This window comes from Apium graveolens, chromosome 7 (assembly GCF_009905375.1).
Source record: "Apium graveolens cultivar Ventura chromosome 7, ASM990537v1, whole genome shotgun sequence".
NCBI classification, from domain to species: domain Eukaryota; kingdom Viridiplantae; phylum Streptophyta; class Magnoliopsida; order Apiales; family Apiaceae; genus Apium; species Apium graveolens.
In genome coordinates this window covers 255,979,542-255,994,059 of record NC_133653.1, presented here as the reverse complement: position 1 = coordinate 255,994,059, position 14,518 = coordinate 255,979,542, and the positions used below count along the sequence as shown (strand labels likewise).

At 33.7% G+C, this 14,518-nt stretch overlaps 1 protein-coding gene and 1 non-coding gene across 3 annotated transcripts; both read right to left on the bottom strand.

Annotated features, from left to right (window-relative positions):
• Nucleotides 1–638: 638 nt before the first annotated feature.
• On the bottom strand, nucleotides 639–711 carry TRNAA-UGC (transfer RNA alanine (anticodon UGC)). Its single transcript has one exon. It is a non-coding gene; the product is annotated as a tRNA-Ala (tRNA).
• An 860-nt stretch (nucleotides 712–1,571) lies between these two features.
• On the bottom strand, nucleotides 1,572–7,750 carry LOC141671275 (tubby-like F-box protein 14). 2 transcript variants are annotated; one of them, XM_074477462.1, is made up of 5 exons: nucleotides 7,597–7,750; nucleotides 5,787–6,189; nucleotides 5,011–5,098; nucleotides 3,266–3,398; nucleotides 1,572–2,593 (listed from the first exon to the last, which is right to left on the bottom strand). In XM_074477462.1, exons 2-5 carry the CDS (start codon nucleotides 6,135–6,137, stop codon nucleotides 1,864–1,866), a joined length of 1,302 nt encoding a protein of 433 aa, XP_074333563.1. In that variant the 5' UTR covers nucleotides 6,138–6,189; nucleotides 7,597–7,750; the 3' UTR covers nucleotides 1,572–1,863. The 2 variants fall into 2 exon arrangements, with proteins under 2 accessions (XP_074333563.1, XP_074333564.1); XM_074477463.1 differs by having other exon boundaries at nucleotides 5,787–6,174; nucleotides 7,597–7,745.
• Between the last annotated feature and the right edge of the window lie 6,768 nt (nucleotides 7,751–14,518).

The window sequence follows — 14,518 nt, the reverse complement described above, 5'->3', positions numbered from 1 at the left end:
ATTTATTATTAAGTAATTGCTATGTGAATATAAAATAAAGTTAAAATAATTATTTATAGTATTCAATTTTTTTTCTTTATTGATGAAAATTTGTTCGAGATAATATTTAAATATATATACACATGTCCGTGCCTAACACGAGTTTTTATGCTAGTTATTATAAAAATAATATGTGAGTCATGTTTTGCACAGACATTCATGCTAGTTACGTCATAAACTTTGAAGAACTAATTCTTTAAAGTCAATTAATTATTATTTTAAATTGTGTTTGAATAATTTGTTGTCAAATTTTTCTTATTTCTGAAATACTACGTGGAAGAGGAGCAAGGAACACTGTCATGTTACGGCATTAATTGCGGATATGCGGGGTGCAGACAAATCCAGATGATTTTGGAAGTATTCAACCACCACTATCTAACTGCCGAAAGTAGTTACAAACATTTATGGAAAAGTTTGTGACCTTGTCCTTTATGTTTGACCAAAGGGCCCACCGGAGTAGTTTTCACTTTTAAATGGAGTAATTAGGGGTGAAAAGAGAATACTCCCACAGTCAAGTAGAATTCAGAGGGAGAGAGAGAGGTTTGGGCTAAAAAAATGGGGGAAGGGAACGAGGCACCCTGATGACTATTTATAAAAAATGGAGATGCGGGGGATCGAACCCCGTGCCTCTCGCATGCAAAGCGAGCGCTCTACCATTTGAGCTACATCCCCATTGTGTCTATAACGACAATACAGCAATTTAATATTTTACTTAATTCACTGAATGCGAATAAACATATCAGAGCAAGGTTTCGATCCTGGGACCTGTGGGTTATGGGCCCACCACGCTTCCGCTGCGCCACTCTGATTTGTTGTCTTATATTTAGATAAAATACATATAACATGAAACAGAATCACAACATGTACTAACCGGATCGAAACAGGAGTTTTACTGTTTTACTGAGTCAGGATGCATCTTCATGTCCAGGACTTCGAAAATGCACTTTCGGAACACCGATAAGCTTGTTTACTGGGTTGATAAATTAAACATAGGTAGGCCAGTTTATTTCTTATTAGACTGAATTCAAATGAGTAGCAAGCCCAGATATATTTTTCTTTTCGTAATATTCAAAGAAACATGCATTACTCGTCAAGAGATTATCCTCTGTTATCCTGAGTTCGACTATGACACATCTCGAGAATTTCTTTGAAACGTATACTTGTAAGGCTATAAGCTATATTAGTCAAAAAAAAGAAAAGAAACAAAAGCAGCCCCGTAAGTTGGGTTAGAAAGTGGAAGTTTAAACTTTGAATAATTTGCTCATAAAAATCCTTATCAAATAAAAGAGATTCCGGGAAACAAATGTGATATTCATACAAGCTTATATTCACTTATATGAATGATCTTCAATTTGTAGTGAAGTACATGCTTGTAACTTGTAAGAATCTTACAGTTAGGTGATGCTTTCCCTAACGTGAGTGACTGGTCTTAGCCGCGTATATGCTTCAGTGAAGATGCCAAAAACTTAAACTTAAACTTAAATCCCATTTCAACCAATTGCAGATGCAAAGTATGAGCAATGTAAAAAACATAGACGAAAAGATCAATAGATAGGAAGCAGTTGCTATCCTTCAACGGACAATCTCTAATGTTCCTTTCAGCAAATAAAAGACAAGTTAAATTTCCAACAACACATTGGTCGGTGACTCAACCACAAAGTAAAATTTAGTCATCGCAAAATAACAAAAGAAAGAGCCCTATAACAGCAAGGACAATGTTTCCTATACCTGCCAGTACTGGCTGACTGCATACCAACTGTCAACAATCTACAAAGGAAGAAGAAAAAGGACCACATTGTGATTGATATACCTACGGTATCTTTACTATTCACAAGCCAGTTTTGTGTCGAAGCTACTCAGGCATATAGCAAAGGCCTGAAACACAGAAAGAGGGTAGCGATAATCCATGGTAAACATGTCTTTTCCAATCTTGCCAAACTGCAGTATAACCTTGTCATGATCAGGTTGAGCTGGTTGTGCGGGTTGTGATGGTGTTGGTGCCCCAGCAGCGGCAGGCTGTGTAGCAGCAATCAGTTGAAAGTTCTTCACCGATGCAACAGTTACTCTTCCACGGAAATTAAGGCACCAGCACTGTAACTGTTCATGCCATCGAGGTGGTTTGTTCCTAAGAACTAAAGGTCTTTCTTTGCCCTCTTCACCTTCTGCGCATGGGCCAACAATGTCAGAGAACCGAGAGCTACTGAACTCAGTCGAGTTGTAGATTGATTTTGAAAAGGATATGCTCCTGAAAGAGTTCTCGAGGGAACTCGGGAAGAGCTCTGGCTGGCAGAGCTGGCCTGTTACAGAACCACCTGGCTCAAGAGCTGAGTTTGGGATAGAGTGCATGACGCAGTGCATCCTGCGTGGGCCTCTTGAGCCTAGAACATTAAGTTCATAGGTAACTTGGGCAATATTATAATTCCCAGAAGGGACTTTTGGTGAAACCTTTTTCGAGTAAAATCGACGGCTTGAATGACCAGGTGGGGATACACGAGCACCATCATGTGGAGGTTGTGTGTCATAGATTATGAATTTTGTGCCAAGGAAATTAGACCTGAAAAGAACAAAATGACATGCAAATGATTATTGTAAGCATCAAGCATGTAGAAAGAAAGTACTAAACTTAATTCTGCAACTTCAACAATACAATTCGGGATTGAGGAATAATAAGCACGATAAGTAAGTGGTAGGGCTAGAATTTAAGATAGGTTACTTAACTTTTGAACGTTCGGACAGCTAGGATAACAAGACATTAATCAAATCAATGTTGTATTAATGTTATATTATAAGATTGGGATGGGGACATTGTAAAGTAAATGAAACTAAGAACTCTGATGAAACGAGACAAATGCACACATATCATAGCAAAACCAAGTAGAAAAGGCTCAGAGTAATGTTCAATAGAAAAGGTTAAGCAACATTTTAATTATCCAAGTAATGCCTCATCTCTTACAGTCAATACTATTTTTGCTAAGTCCAGCTTACAATGACCTTTATACAAGGAGCGTTATACTATTATATGATATTTTCAACTGTTTGTTATATCTGATCGTTTACAGCATCGAGAAAACAGAAACGGATAAAGGAGGCAAGGTCAAGGGTAACAAAAAGAGATGCTATAGAGCTTATTTAATTTTATTTTTTGCGAATAATTTTCATACCAAATTTAAGAAAAGGGCACTATTAATTATTATCATCAACTATGACAGCTTAGAGTAAATCCTACCTCAATTTTCCAATGTAAGTGCTGCTTGATTTTGATATGTCATCTGCATCCATTGAGATTACATATTCTGTGCAGGTGGTTCTTCTAGTCCGTTTTGCAGAAAGAAGGAACTTTCCATTCTCGACGAGCAAGACTGCAAAGAAGCATATAAGTAAACAAATTAGTCAGAGGAGAAAATGTAAGAGTACTTGCGGATAAAACATTAACTGAAAAAAAGGAAAGGAAAATCAAGACACCTATGAGGTGATCACATCGAACAAACAAAATAACTAGTGGAAAGCAAAAAAAGCTGCACATTACAAAGACTAGAATGCAAATAAAATTAAAGCCTATATAACGTCGAGCAAAATTAAATAACTTAAAAAATAGGATGGCGACCAAGGTCAAAGTGCACTGGTACAAGAAGGCAATAGAACTTTAAACTAGATGCTGTGATAACATCCATAAAAAAATGATAGATTTAGAGAACACAAATCCTGAACCAATATAGTAAACTGAGGGCACCCTGCATTTGAACCTCCACGATCATTTAAGCATCTAGTTCTTTGTATTACGTTTTCTTTTCGCAGAACTGTTACTTTGGTTATGACAGATTCTGTGGAAGATGTGTTTGTACGAGCATTTAATTTGATTCACATTACTTGGAAGGTAAAAGTATAATAACTCTAGCTAATCCTTCTAGTAAACCTGATTTATATGGCCTTAAAATGTTTAATCAGTCATCATAAACAGAATCAATTTAACTACATTTATTCTTGTCATTTACTAGGGCAAGCCAAGTTATCTTACTAGTAGCAGAAGCACAAGCCATCGATATTAACGTAGGCAAAGTGCATACAATTTCTTAGTTGAGAAACACAGGGACAGTGAGCCATAGACTATAGTACAGGGAGCATGTACTTGGATGCAAATAGACAGTGATATATGTATCAGTAAATTTCCAAAAAATTGGATCAAACTCAAACATGCACCAAAAATACTAACCACCACATATCCACCATCTTCACCTATGTTCTTAAAACTATAGAATCTGGTTTGAAGTAAGAAATTTTTTAACCCCCGGATATATCAGTTAATAGATCAGTCCTAGGTGGTATATGAGATTATGAGTATGCATAATTTTCCTGCTTCTCAGATTAGTTTGTGGGCTGTTTTTTCATATGAACTCAATTTACTTTGTGGTTTATTATCTTATATAAATTATTAAAACAGATAATAAAACTCCTGGATAGCTTTAAAAGTGTCTTCTTTGTTCCACCATTTCTTTTTAAGATGAGAATTGGTCCTTCTTCTAGTAAAACAATAAAATATGATCACCAAAAAAATTATAAGAAAGAAGGTAACCAAATACAAGGTCAGCAGCTTAAATCAACTTTCTGTCGAAAATAGGGGTGGGCATTCAAAAATATTAAAATATATCAGGTCGCACTTTTTGTAAAACAAATCAGTAAAGAGATTGTTTTTTGGTCTAAATTGTGAATTCAATTGATACAAGAGGACATGCAAAACAAGGCTGAGGCCATACGGACAATGAAAACACTGAATCTATTCAAGACAATACGGCCATATCAGAAAGACAGAAACATAATAGATTGCACTGTTAAAATCATAGTACCACATACACACTTGTAAGTTGATTGCACTAGAGCATAAAAAGATTTTTTTAAATATGGGCGGAACACATGCAAGAAACTTGAAAATATCGTGCAATTAGTAACTTGTATATAACCTTGAAACACACTTACCAGGACTTAGACAAAGGAACAGACGGTAGGTCAAATTAGCTTTGTCTCTCTTGATGAAACACTGAATGCTGCCATCCCGATATCCTGGCTGTAAAGACAATAGACACTAATTCATGTTAATATTGGAATAATGAAAGGTAATTCATTGAAAGCTTCACAGTTCCAATCAAATTTACATATATAACAAATACATTTAAAATACAAATAAAAAAATTGGACACTGTTACTCTATTATTCAATGCATACAAAAAACAGTACAACATTTTACCCTTCTATTAAAGTTTTTCTAAATTCCTCCATATATATGAATATCTTGTGCTAGAATATAGTATGATTATTTGCTCAAAATGCACTTTCCATAATAAATTTATAGAGGTACGAGTTCTCAAACAAAAATCTGGTGAAATTATTTCATTAGATTTAACTCATTTAACGCCATTCCTATTCCAGTTCTGTTGTAATATCTAGAACTGTGTAAAGTTCATGATACGCAACGGTAACTCTAGCTAGCTTAGAGACACTATCACATATGCTTCTGACTGAATCTCCAAGAGTTCGAGTCACAAATGACTCCCCTTGGGCCATGACCGTACACATACCTTACATAAACTAGAATGTCATTTGCTGAATTCTATAAAAAAAAAAAGCTTCTAAAGTTAGACATGTACAATTTACATATATTTCACAAGAGCATTACTCTATAATTTAATGTTCTAGACACACATTACAGGATATCTATATAGCAAAAGAAACACCAGGAAGCACAAATATCGTACCTGTTTAAGAGAGACTTGGAAAGTAAGCTTTCCTGAGATTTCTGGACATTGAACTATTTCTTTGCACATTATCCTCCATGACCTGCACACAGCAGCACAAGCAACAACGTGCTTTCTAGCAGGCCAAGTACACTCACTTGCCTCCAACCGCTTGATCACGTCACTTAGTAACTCAGGTGGAAGATTAGCCCAACAACTGTCCTGGATGACGACAGGCTGGTCATGCAACTCATGAACCGCACCATGAGATTTTCCCCTTTGATGCTGACCAGGAAGTCTCACCTCAAAACCCCTTCTTGATAAACTCCCAAAACCATCTCTTACATCACGTACAATACTGCGAAATGACATCTACTCTGCCACGGGCACTTGTCCACGACCAGCAGAACTGTTATATATGGTTCTGTTACAGGTACATAAATAACAATCCACTAGTTTTAATCAGGACAAACATTGATTGAATATCAGTCATTTCTTCACAACAATAATTGCACACATTTAAATCGGTAATTTATTAAAGTTTCTTCCATGTAGCTTAAGAACTAAGGAAAATAAAGGGAAATATAATGGACCAAAAGCACAAAGCAAGGAAGAAGATCCCCTTTAAAGAAAACCTGCTGAACTACCTAAAGAACTATTAAATTCCAGACTTTAATCAGAAACAACTTTTCCTCTACATAAACAATAAGTGATCTATATTCAAGTCTCACTTCCTTTGTCCTTAACAATTCATGGAATGTAACAAGAATGTCTATTTCTACAAGCTATTGAAAAGGGAGAAAACAAATAAATACAACTAAAGGAAACACTTATCAATTACAATAAAAACCTCTTAAATTTATATAATTCAGATATAATTGACAGACAAAAGAGGAAACGAATCCAAAACTTAGAAAACCCTAGATTCTAAAACAACTGAGCTTAGTAACTACAGATATCCATGAGAAGAGGATAAAATCAAATGATCCAAGTAACATTTTAGCAGACAGAATCTTTACTCAATCGATAAATCACCAGCTACAATCTATACATGACAGGACATGATCGAAAACATTAAAGATAAAATTTTTCCAATTTTCCTAACCTAGAAACAATCATCAAATTGCACAAATGATGAGTAAGCTGCAACATCAGCATAACACAAAAAACAACAAATTCAATTTGTAAATACCAAAAAGCCTCAATCTTTTAAACCCCAAACACCCCTAAAGTTCAATTCCTACCCTAAACTACCAAAATACCAACAATTTAACCCAAAGGCTACAACTTTCTAATCAAAAAACAAATTGCACAGATGATCAGTAAGCTGCAACACTAACATAACACAAAAAACAACAAATTTAAGTTGTAATTACAAAAAGCCCCAATCTTTTAAACCCCAAACATCCCTAAACTTCAACTCTTACCCTAAACTACCATAACACCAACAAATTTAACCCAAAGACTGCAACTTTCTAATCAAAAATCAAATTTTAAGAAGATTTACAAAAAACCTATCTACCAATTTCAACAAATTAAATCAACTTCAAATAAAAATTCAATAACAACAAATTAATCAAATCATAACAAAATAAAAACAACCCTGAAAAAACACCAACTTACTAACCAAAAATCAAGTTCAAGAACATTTTATAAAACACATCTTGAAATTCAAAGAATAAACAAAACCCCATTAAAAAAAAATCAAGAACACACAACAAAAATCAATCTTTTAGCAAAACAAAACAAAACAAAACCCACAAAAATAATCCACATAGACATGTAAAAACACAAGTACAAAAGAGATTGAAGCAAGAAGTAAAAGTCTGACCTTGAAGTAGTTGAAGTCTATGAGTTTACTTTGGTGTATGTATGCATATATATGTGTGTATATACTCAACTGACTCTGCGGGTTTCTGAAAGGCGGCCTTTTAGGTAAGTGTGTGTATATGTCACATGTCTGAAGACCCGGATTTCAAAACTTTTATTAAATTCATGTCACCAAACTACTACACGGATTTATCTCTGATCTCTTGCATTTACTACTCACTTCTTGCATTTTTTAAATTTTATTTATTATACAAACTTAGTTTCAAAGATTTGCTAATCTAAATTTTAATTTATTCTGATTGATACAGGCATGTCTATTTTTTTACAATAATATACAGGCATATCTATGGCTCTATGCTAGGAGTTATGATATTGTAAAAGTGGTTATATTTCTTTTTTGACGCTAACTATTAATATTTACTAAATTGTGTAAAGGGCATAAATTATTTTTTTGGATATTTTATTTTTTAAAAAAAATTGTACTCCCTCTAATTCACAATATAGGTCGTTTGATTTTTTGCACACATCTCAATGTGATTCAATTGTATAGCTAAAAATAATAATTTTTAATTTTTTCTTTTTTAATTAAAATATACTCCATCCGTCCCTTCAATTCTTTACATTGGGGGACGGGGGCTCGACATGCACTTTAATGATCTTATTATATAAATTTTTTAATTTATTTTTCTTCTAAATAAAAATATAATGTTCAAAATTTTATACAAAAGAAAAAAGAAAATTTCAAAAATAAATTACCAAAATATACTTTATAATTGCCTTAAAATGCGTGTGAAAAAACTGTACATATATGAGGGGAACGGAGGTAGTATATGTTAAATTTTAATTTAGAAAAATAAAATTTTAAAAAATATTAATTTTATCTATATTTTCAAAACTCCTAAAAATACGTGAAAAAAGTCAAACGCCATATGTAATGGGTCAGAGGAAGTAGACCTGTATGATTGATTGGTCAAATAAAAAATCAAGCAATCAAGTTACAAACATGCAAGATGAACGGGCAACAAGTTGCGCCGCCAGAACTCGTTGAATCGCAAAATCTAATTATCGAAACACGTATTCAGCCGACCCTCATTACAAATGTGTCAAAAGCAAACGGTATAAAGCTATATGGATTATCCTTTCACGCCTGATCATGCTGTTAACTTTTGCTTCAGTTGTCTTATTTGCCGTTTGGCCAACTATAAATACCCCATTACCAACACCGTAGAGCGAAGAAACTCCTGTAAGATCAATGCAAGTATGTTATCCTGCATTCCAGCTGTATGTCAAACATCAGTCGGTCTAAGAGTCGATCTAACTTCCCCTGAATGGGTAAGAAAGTTCATCAGTATCTCTTTCTTAGCTGAAATTCATAATCTCCAAAGAATATCATACAACACATCTCTGACCATGTCATGACTATATTTAAACCATTATTAATTTTTTACTTTGAACAACAAGTTCTCCAGATATATCCATGCGAGATAAGTATAAAAATGTCCACCCTCTGGAAATAAGGGGATCGTGAGTATGTATTGCAAAATTATCTGATACTCAGTTGGCGTCATACGTTGTCCTAAAATTTTTATAGAAGTAACTAGTAGAAAATCATGAACATGTTTAGCCCCTATGCACTTAAATATTGTTGCTTTTCGTTTTGAAAAGTCAAACACAATATGTAGATTCTTATAAACACCTCTAAAGTAACGATATGCCAAATAGTGCATTAGTTTGGGGGGGGGGACAGATTCTTTAGTATTTAACTTTGTCAAATCTATATTTGTGAGTATAATCCGCAGAAAGTCTTTTGCCGAACCAAACTGTTTCTCAATGGGAATCTCTTCACATTTCCGCAATATATAATTCTGCAAATTAATAGATTATATCCGAGAGGCAACAAATGCAAATAGACTAGCATCACATGCAACATACACACATAACCCGTATGACAATGGAAATTCTATAAATAATGAATCACATGTTGAGGGGGAGCAACATGATTCAAATCCAGAGTCTTCTACAAGTGATTCAACTCAAGGAACATCTGTAAATAATTCATCAGACTCTAATTCCTCAAATACTGATGGATCAAATTCTGATAGCACTAAAAATACTAATTCAGGGGGAACATCAGGAAATGATAGTGGTACAAGTCAAAGAAATAATAGAGAGTTCATTGATCAAGGGGAGGTTCTACTTCAAGAAGTCAACTCCCATCTGCAAGAAAATGGTCTAAACCACACACACCTAATAATCATGACAGTGGTGTAGAGACCAGAAAAGCCACTAAAAATGAATGTCTCTATCATTTTTTTCTATCTCAAATTGAACCAAAGAAAGTAGAAGTTATTCAAGATGCTGACTGGGTTACAACAATGCAAGAGGAGCTTAATGAATTTGAAAGGAACAAAATATGGACTTTTGTGCCAAAACCAAAGAACAGATCAGTTGTTGGTGTAAAGTGGGTGTTCAGAAACAAAATTGACAGCGAGGGCATTATTATAAGAAATAAAGTAAGACTGGTTGTAAAGGGCTATTCACAGTAAAAATGCATTAATTATGATGAGACTTTTGCATTAGTTGCAAGGCTTGAGGCAATCGGAATTTTTCTATCCTATGCTGCTCACAAGAAGTTTAAAGTGTTTCAAATTGATGTGAAAAGTGCCTTTCTGAATGGTGAACTTGAAGAGGAAGTTTATGTTGAACAGTCTCCAGGGTTTATAGATCCAAAATATCCTCATCATGTCTATAAACTGGATAAAGTACTCTATGGACTAAAACAAACTCCAAGGACCTGGTATGAAACAGTTGCTCTATTTCTGTTAGAAAGTGGTTTCACAAAAGGTACAATTGACAAAACTCCCTTTATAAATACCATGGTAAGGACTTGTTATTAGTACAGATATATGTTGATGATATAATATTTGGTTCTACAAATGACAAACTTTGTGAGAGATTTGCAAAACTAATACAGTCTAGATATCAAATGAGTATAATGGGAGAATTAAGTTATTTTATGGGTTTACAAGTAAAATAGATTGATGAAGGGATCTTCATAAATCAATCCAAATACACTAGGAATTTGCTCAAAAGATTTGGAATGCAAAACAGTTCAATCACAACAACTTCAATGGCCACTGCAACCAAGTTAAATTTAAATACTGGTTCATCAATAGATATAACTAACTATAGAAGTATGATTGGATCACTCTTATATTTGACTGCTAGTAGACCTGATATCATGTATGCTACCTGTCTCTGTGCAAGGTTTCAAGCTGATCCGAGGGAACCACATCTATTAGTTGTGAAAAGAATTTTTAAATATATCAAAGGCAATATGAATCTTGGATTATGGTATCCTGTAGATTCAGACTTTAAGCTAATTGAATATTCAGATGCTGATTTTGCAGGATACAAAATAGACAGGAATATCACTTCAGGAAGCTGCCAATTTCTTGGTGGCGGGTTGGTTTCTTAGTTTAGCAAGAAATAAAAAGTCAATTTTCACATCAACTCCAGAAGCTGAATATATTGCTGTAGGAAGCTGTTGTGCTCAAATTCTATGGATGAAGAATCAGTTACTAGATTATGAGTTAGAGTATTCTGATATTCCTATATATTATGATAATTAAAGTGTTATTGCAATGACAGGAAATCCAGTACAACATTCTATGACTAAACACATCAGTATTAGGTAACATTTCATAAGGGAACATGTGGAAGAAGGTACAGTGGAATTGGTCTTTGTTCCAACAGATCAGCAATTAGCAGATACATTCACCAAGCCTCTTTGTGAAGCAATCTTTACAGGATTGGTGAATGAATTGGTGATGATATCAGGACATTTCTCAAACTCTGATAATTTGGAATAACTATTGATAGTTAGAATGTGATATCTTATAATTATGTATAAGTACTTGTTAAATACTGATTATAAACTTTGATGTCATGAAATCATGTAATTAGCTTCTATTAATCCCAACCAGTAGGTGCATGTTAAACTTTGATTATATGTATAAGCTCCGATATTGGTCAAACTTGTGTTGACTGATAAATCCTGACAGTAGTTATTAAATTTTGATGTTGGTCAAACTCTAGTTGACTGATAAATCCTGATAGTTGTTAATTAAATACTGATGTTAGTCAAACTCTGAATGACCATTATATTCTGATGATAATTTTTGAATTTATTCAAATTTTATTTTAATCAGTATTTTAATTACATGTGTGAAGTTATTTGCATGATTACAGTTGTTTATTGATGGCGTGAGGATATGGAAGACGTTTGAGTATTCAAAAAACATTATTCTAGGGAATTGTGCGCGCAATAACTACCATTACTACACATTTACATGATCGCTTTTACAGTCAATTATATGTTGCCACGTGTCCACTAAACTGAAATGTTTCTGAGTTAATGGCGTGATGTGTTATACAAAATCAATTTTTGATTTCAAATTAACATTTTACTTATCTCTATCATTTTCTAATCTGCTACTTTACTCTCTCTCACCCGTAAACTCTGAAACCCTGATTTCTATTCGAATTTTTTTTCTTGCAAATTCAAAATGACTTCACCAGTTACTTCTAAACCGTTTAATTATGGTGGTACAAAGTTTGTGTCTTATAACTACTCTGCTAGTCTGGATAACAATAGTGTGAATATCGATTTTCACATTTTCAGGACTTTCTCAGAACCAGTGAGATTGGGTTTGCTCTCACATCTCCACCCACTATCTTAGCTGACCAGGTACTCTCTATCCCGAAAACTGGTGTCTATGATGATGGAGGTGCAAGTGGAACTCCAAGCTTGGTGTTTGAGTTTTATAGGAAGAAAAGGGTAGTAACTCCTCAAATTGTAAGAGATGCATTACAGTTGCCTACTCATACTTCCTACACTAGATTCATGGGAGATACTGAAATGAGGAGGTTCTTTACTAAGATAGGCTATGACAAGGATTTGAAGAACCTTGGTCAGTTGAAGATGAGTGGGCTCAAGAAGGAATGAAATTTCTTCTTTGACTGTGTTAGGTCCCAATTTGTTTGTAGAAGGGGGGTTGAATACAAACAATACTGTTTAATCGAATAAAATGCGGAATAAAAATGTGAAACAAAATTCAAGTTAAATAAAACTTTTATTAAACTTGAAAGGTGTTACAACAACGGTATCGTTTACAAGGGATTAATCTCAAATCAATTATTAAAAATCTAGAATAAATTCGATATGAACTTTTTCTATTTTTGCAATGAAAAGATCAAATGCTAAATGCGATTTGAGATTAAGTTCTAGGGATTTTAATCCGCTAGATTGTTACACAAGAACAAGATAAATAATTCTAGTGGTTTGGATTTAATTTTACAATCTAGAATTTTGATCTTGAATAAAGCAGATGAAAAGATGAAATATTGCTGCTTGTTTTTCTTTTCTGCTTCTTCTTTTCTTGTGTGTTCTGTTTGATTGAATTATATGAATGTCTTCTGCTTTCTGTTGCTTTAGTAAACAAAACAATCCAGTTGAATCAGCAAGACTTTCGGCAAGACAATCAAATGAACTGGCATGACAATCCATTTGAACTGGTAGGACTTTCGGTGAGACTATCCTTTTGAACTAGCAAGACAATCCCAATAGCTAGCAAGACAATCAGAATGAACTAGCAAGACTTTCGGTATGACTATCAATTGTCATACCGATTGTCATAGTAGTTCAAATCATATTGTCTTACTGAATTATTAATAGATTTTAATCTAATAATAATTCTTAAAATCCTTAATATTAATTCTGAATTAATTAATCAATTAATTCTAAATTAATTAATCAATAAATTAATCTTTGCAGATATAATTTATTTTCTTAATTAAATTATTTGACTTAATTAATTAATAGAGAATTAATACTAATATTGAGCAGCAACCATTCTTCTGAAAATCTTCTGAAAATTACTGTCAATTATGAATCAATTCCACCACTTCAATGTTGACACTCGATGTACTGTCTGGTTCATGAGTGACTAACTTCCGTGACGTTTCTTCAAGCCTTGACCTTGATACTCTTGATTTTCTTCGGACTAAATCCTTGTAATTAATTGATACCCTGACGAGATCTCTGTCACTTGATTAAATCCACAATCTTGATTTATATCACTTAGGCTTGATCAATTTCTTGAGCTTCTTCCAGTGAATTAAGTCTTCAAGTCTGTAGATGAATAATGTTTCTTAACCCTTTGACAGATGTTACTCTGTGAGATCTCTCTGATGATAGATCCACTATTTACTTATTACATTCTTATTTGAGTTGAGTTAAATCCTCGAATAAATAAATAGGCTATGACATATGCCTTTCAATCTCCCCCTATTTGCTTGTTAGACAATAACAACAAATACCTAGAGGATAACTCAACTAACAAATAAGAAAAAGATATAAACAGTAATGCAAAGTAAATAGCAGAAAAGTTCTGGATTATATTTAACATTTTCCAGATTCCAAAAGAAATTTACAAGTGAATACAAGATAGATGTTCCTCTAGCCTGAACATATAACTACATTAGTCTATATTGATTCATAAAGCTCTAATCATATTACATTGAGTTTTGAGCTAATTGACTTCAGTTGTCTTCTCTTCTGACTTCACCTTCTTCTAAATCTTGAAGCAACTCCTTGTCAAAGACACGATCCTTTTCTGAAGTGAAGCTTGCTGGTCTGACTGGTTGAACTCCAACTGACTTCAGCTTATTCTTGAACTGATTGTACCTTTTAATATTCTTTTCACAATAAGCTTGAATCAAATCAGCAGCTTGAGTCTTCAACATGGATGAGTATCCAGCAGTTCTTAAATGATGTTCCATCCAGACCAGATGCTTAGCTGAGTAGTCTTTAAGAGATTATACATCTAGCTGACAGATTTAAAGACAATCAGACTTAAAGA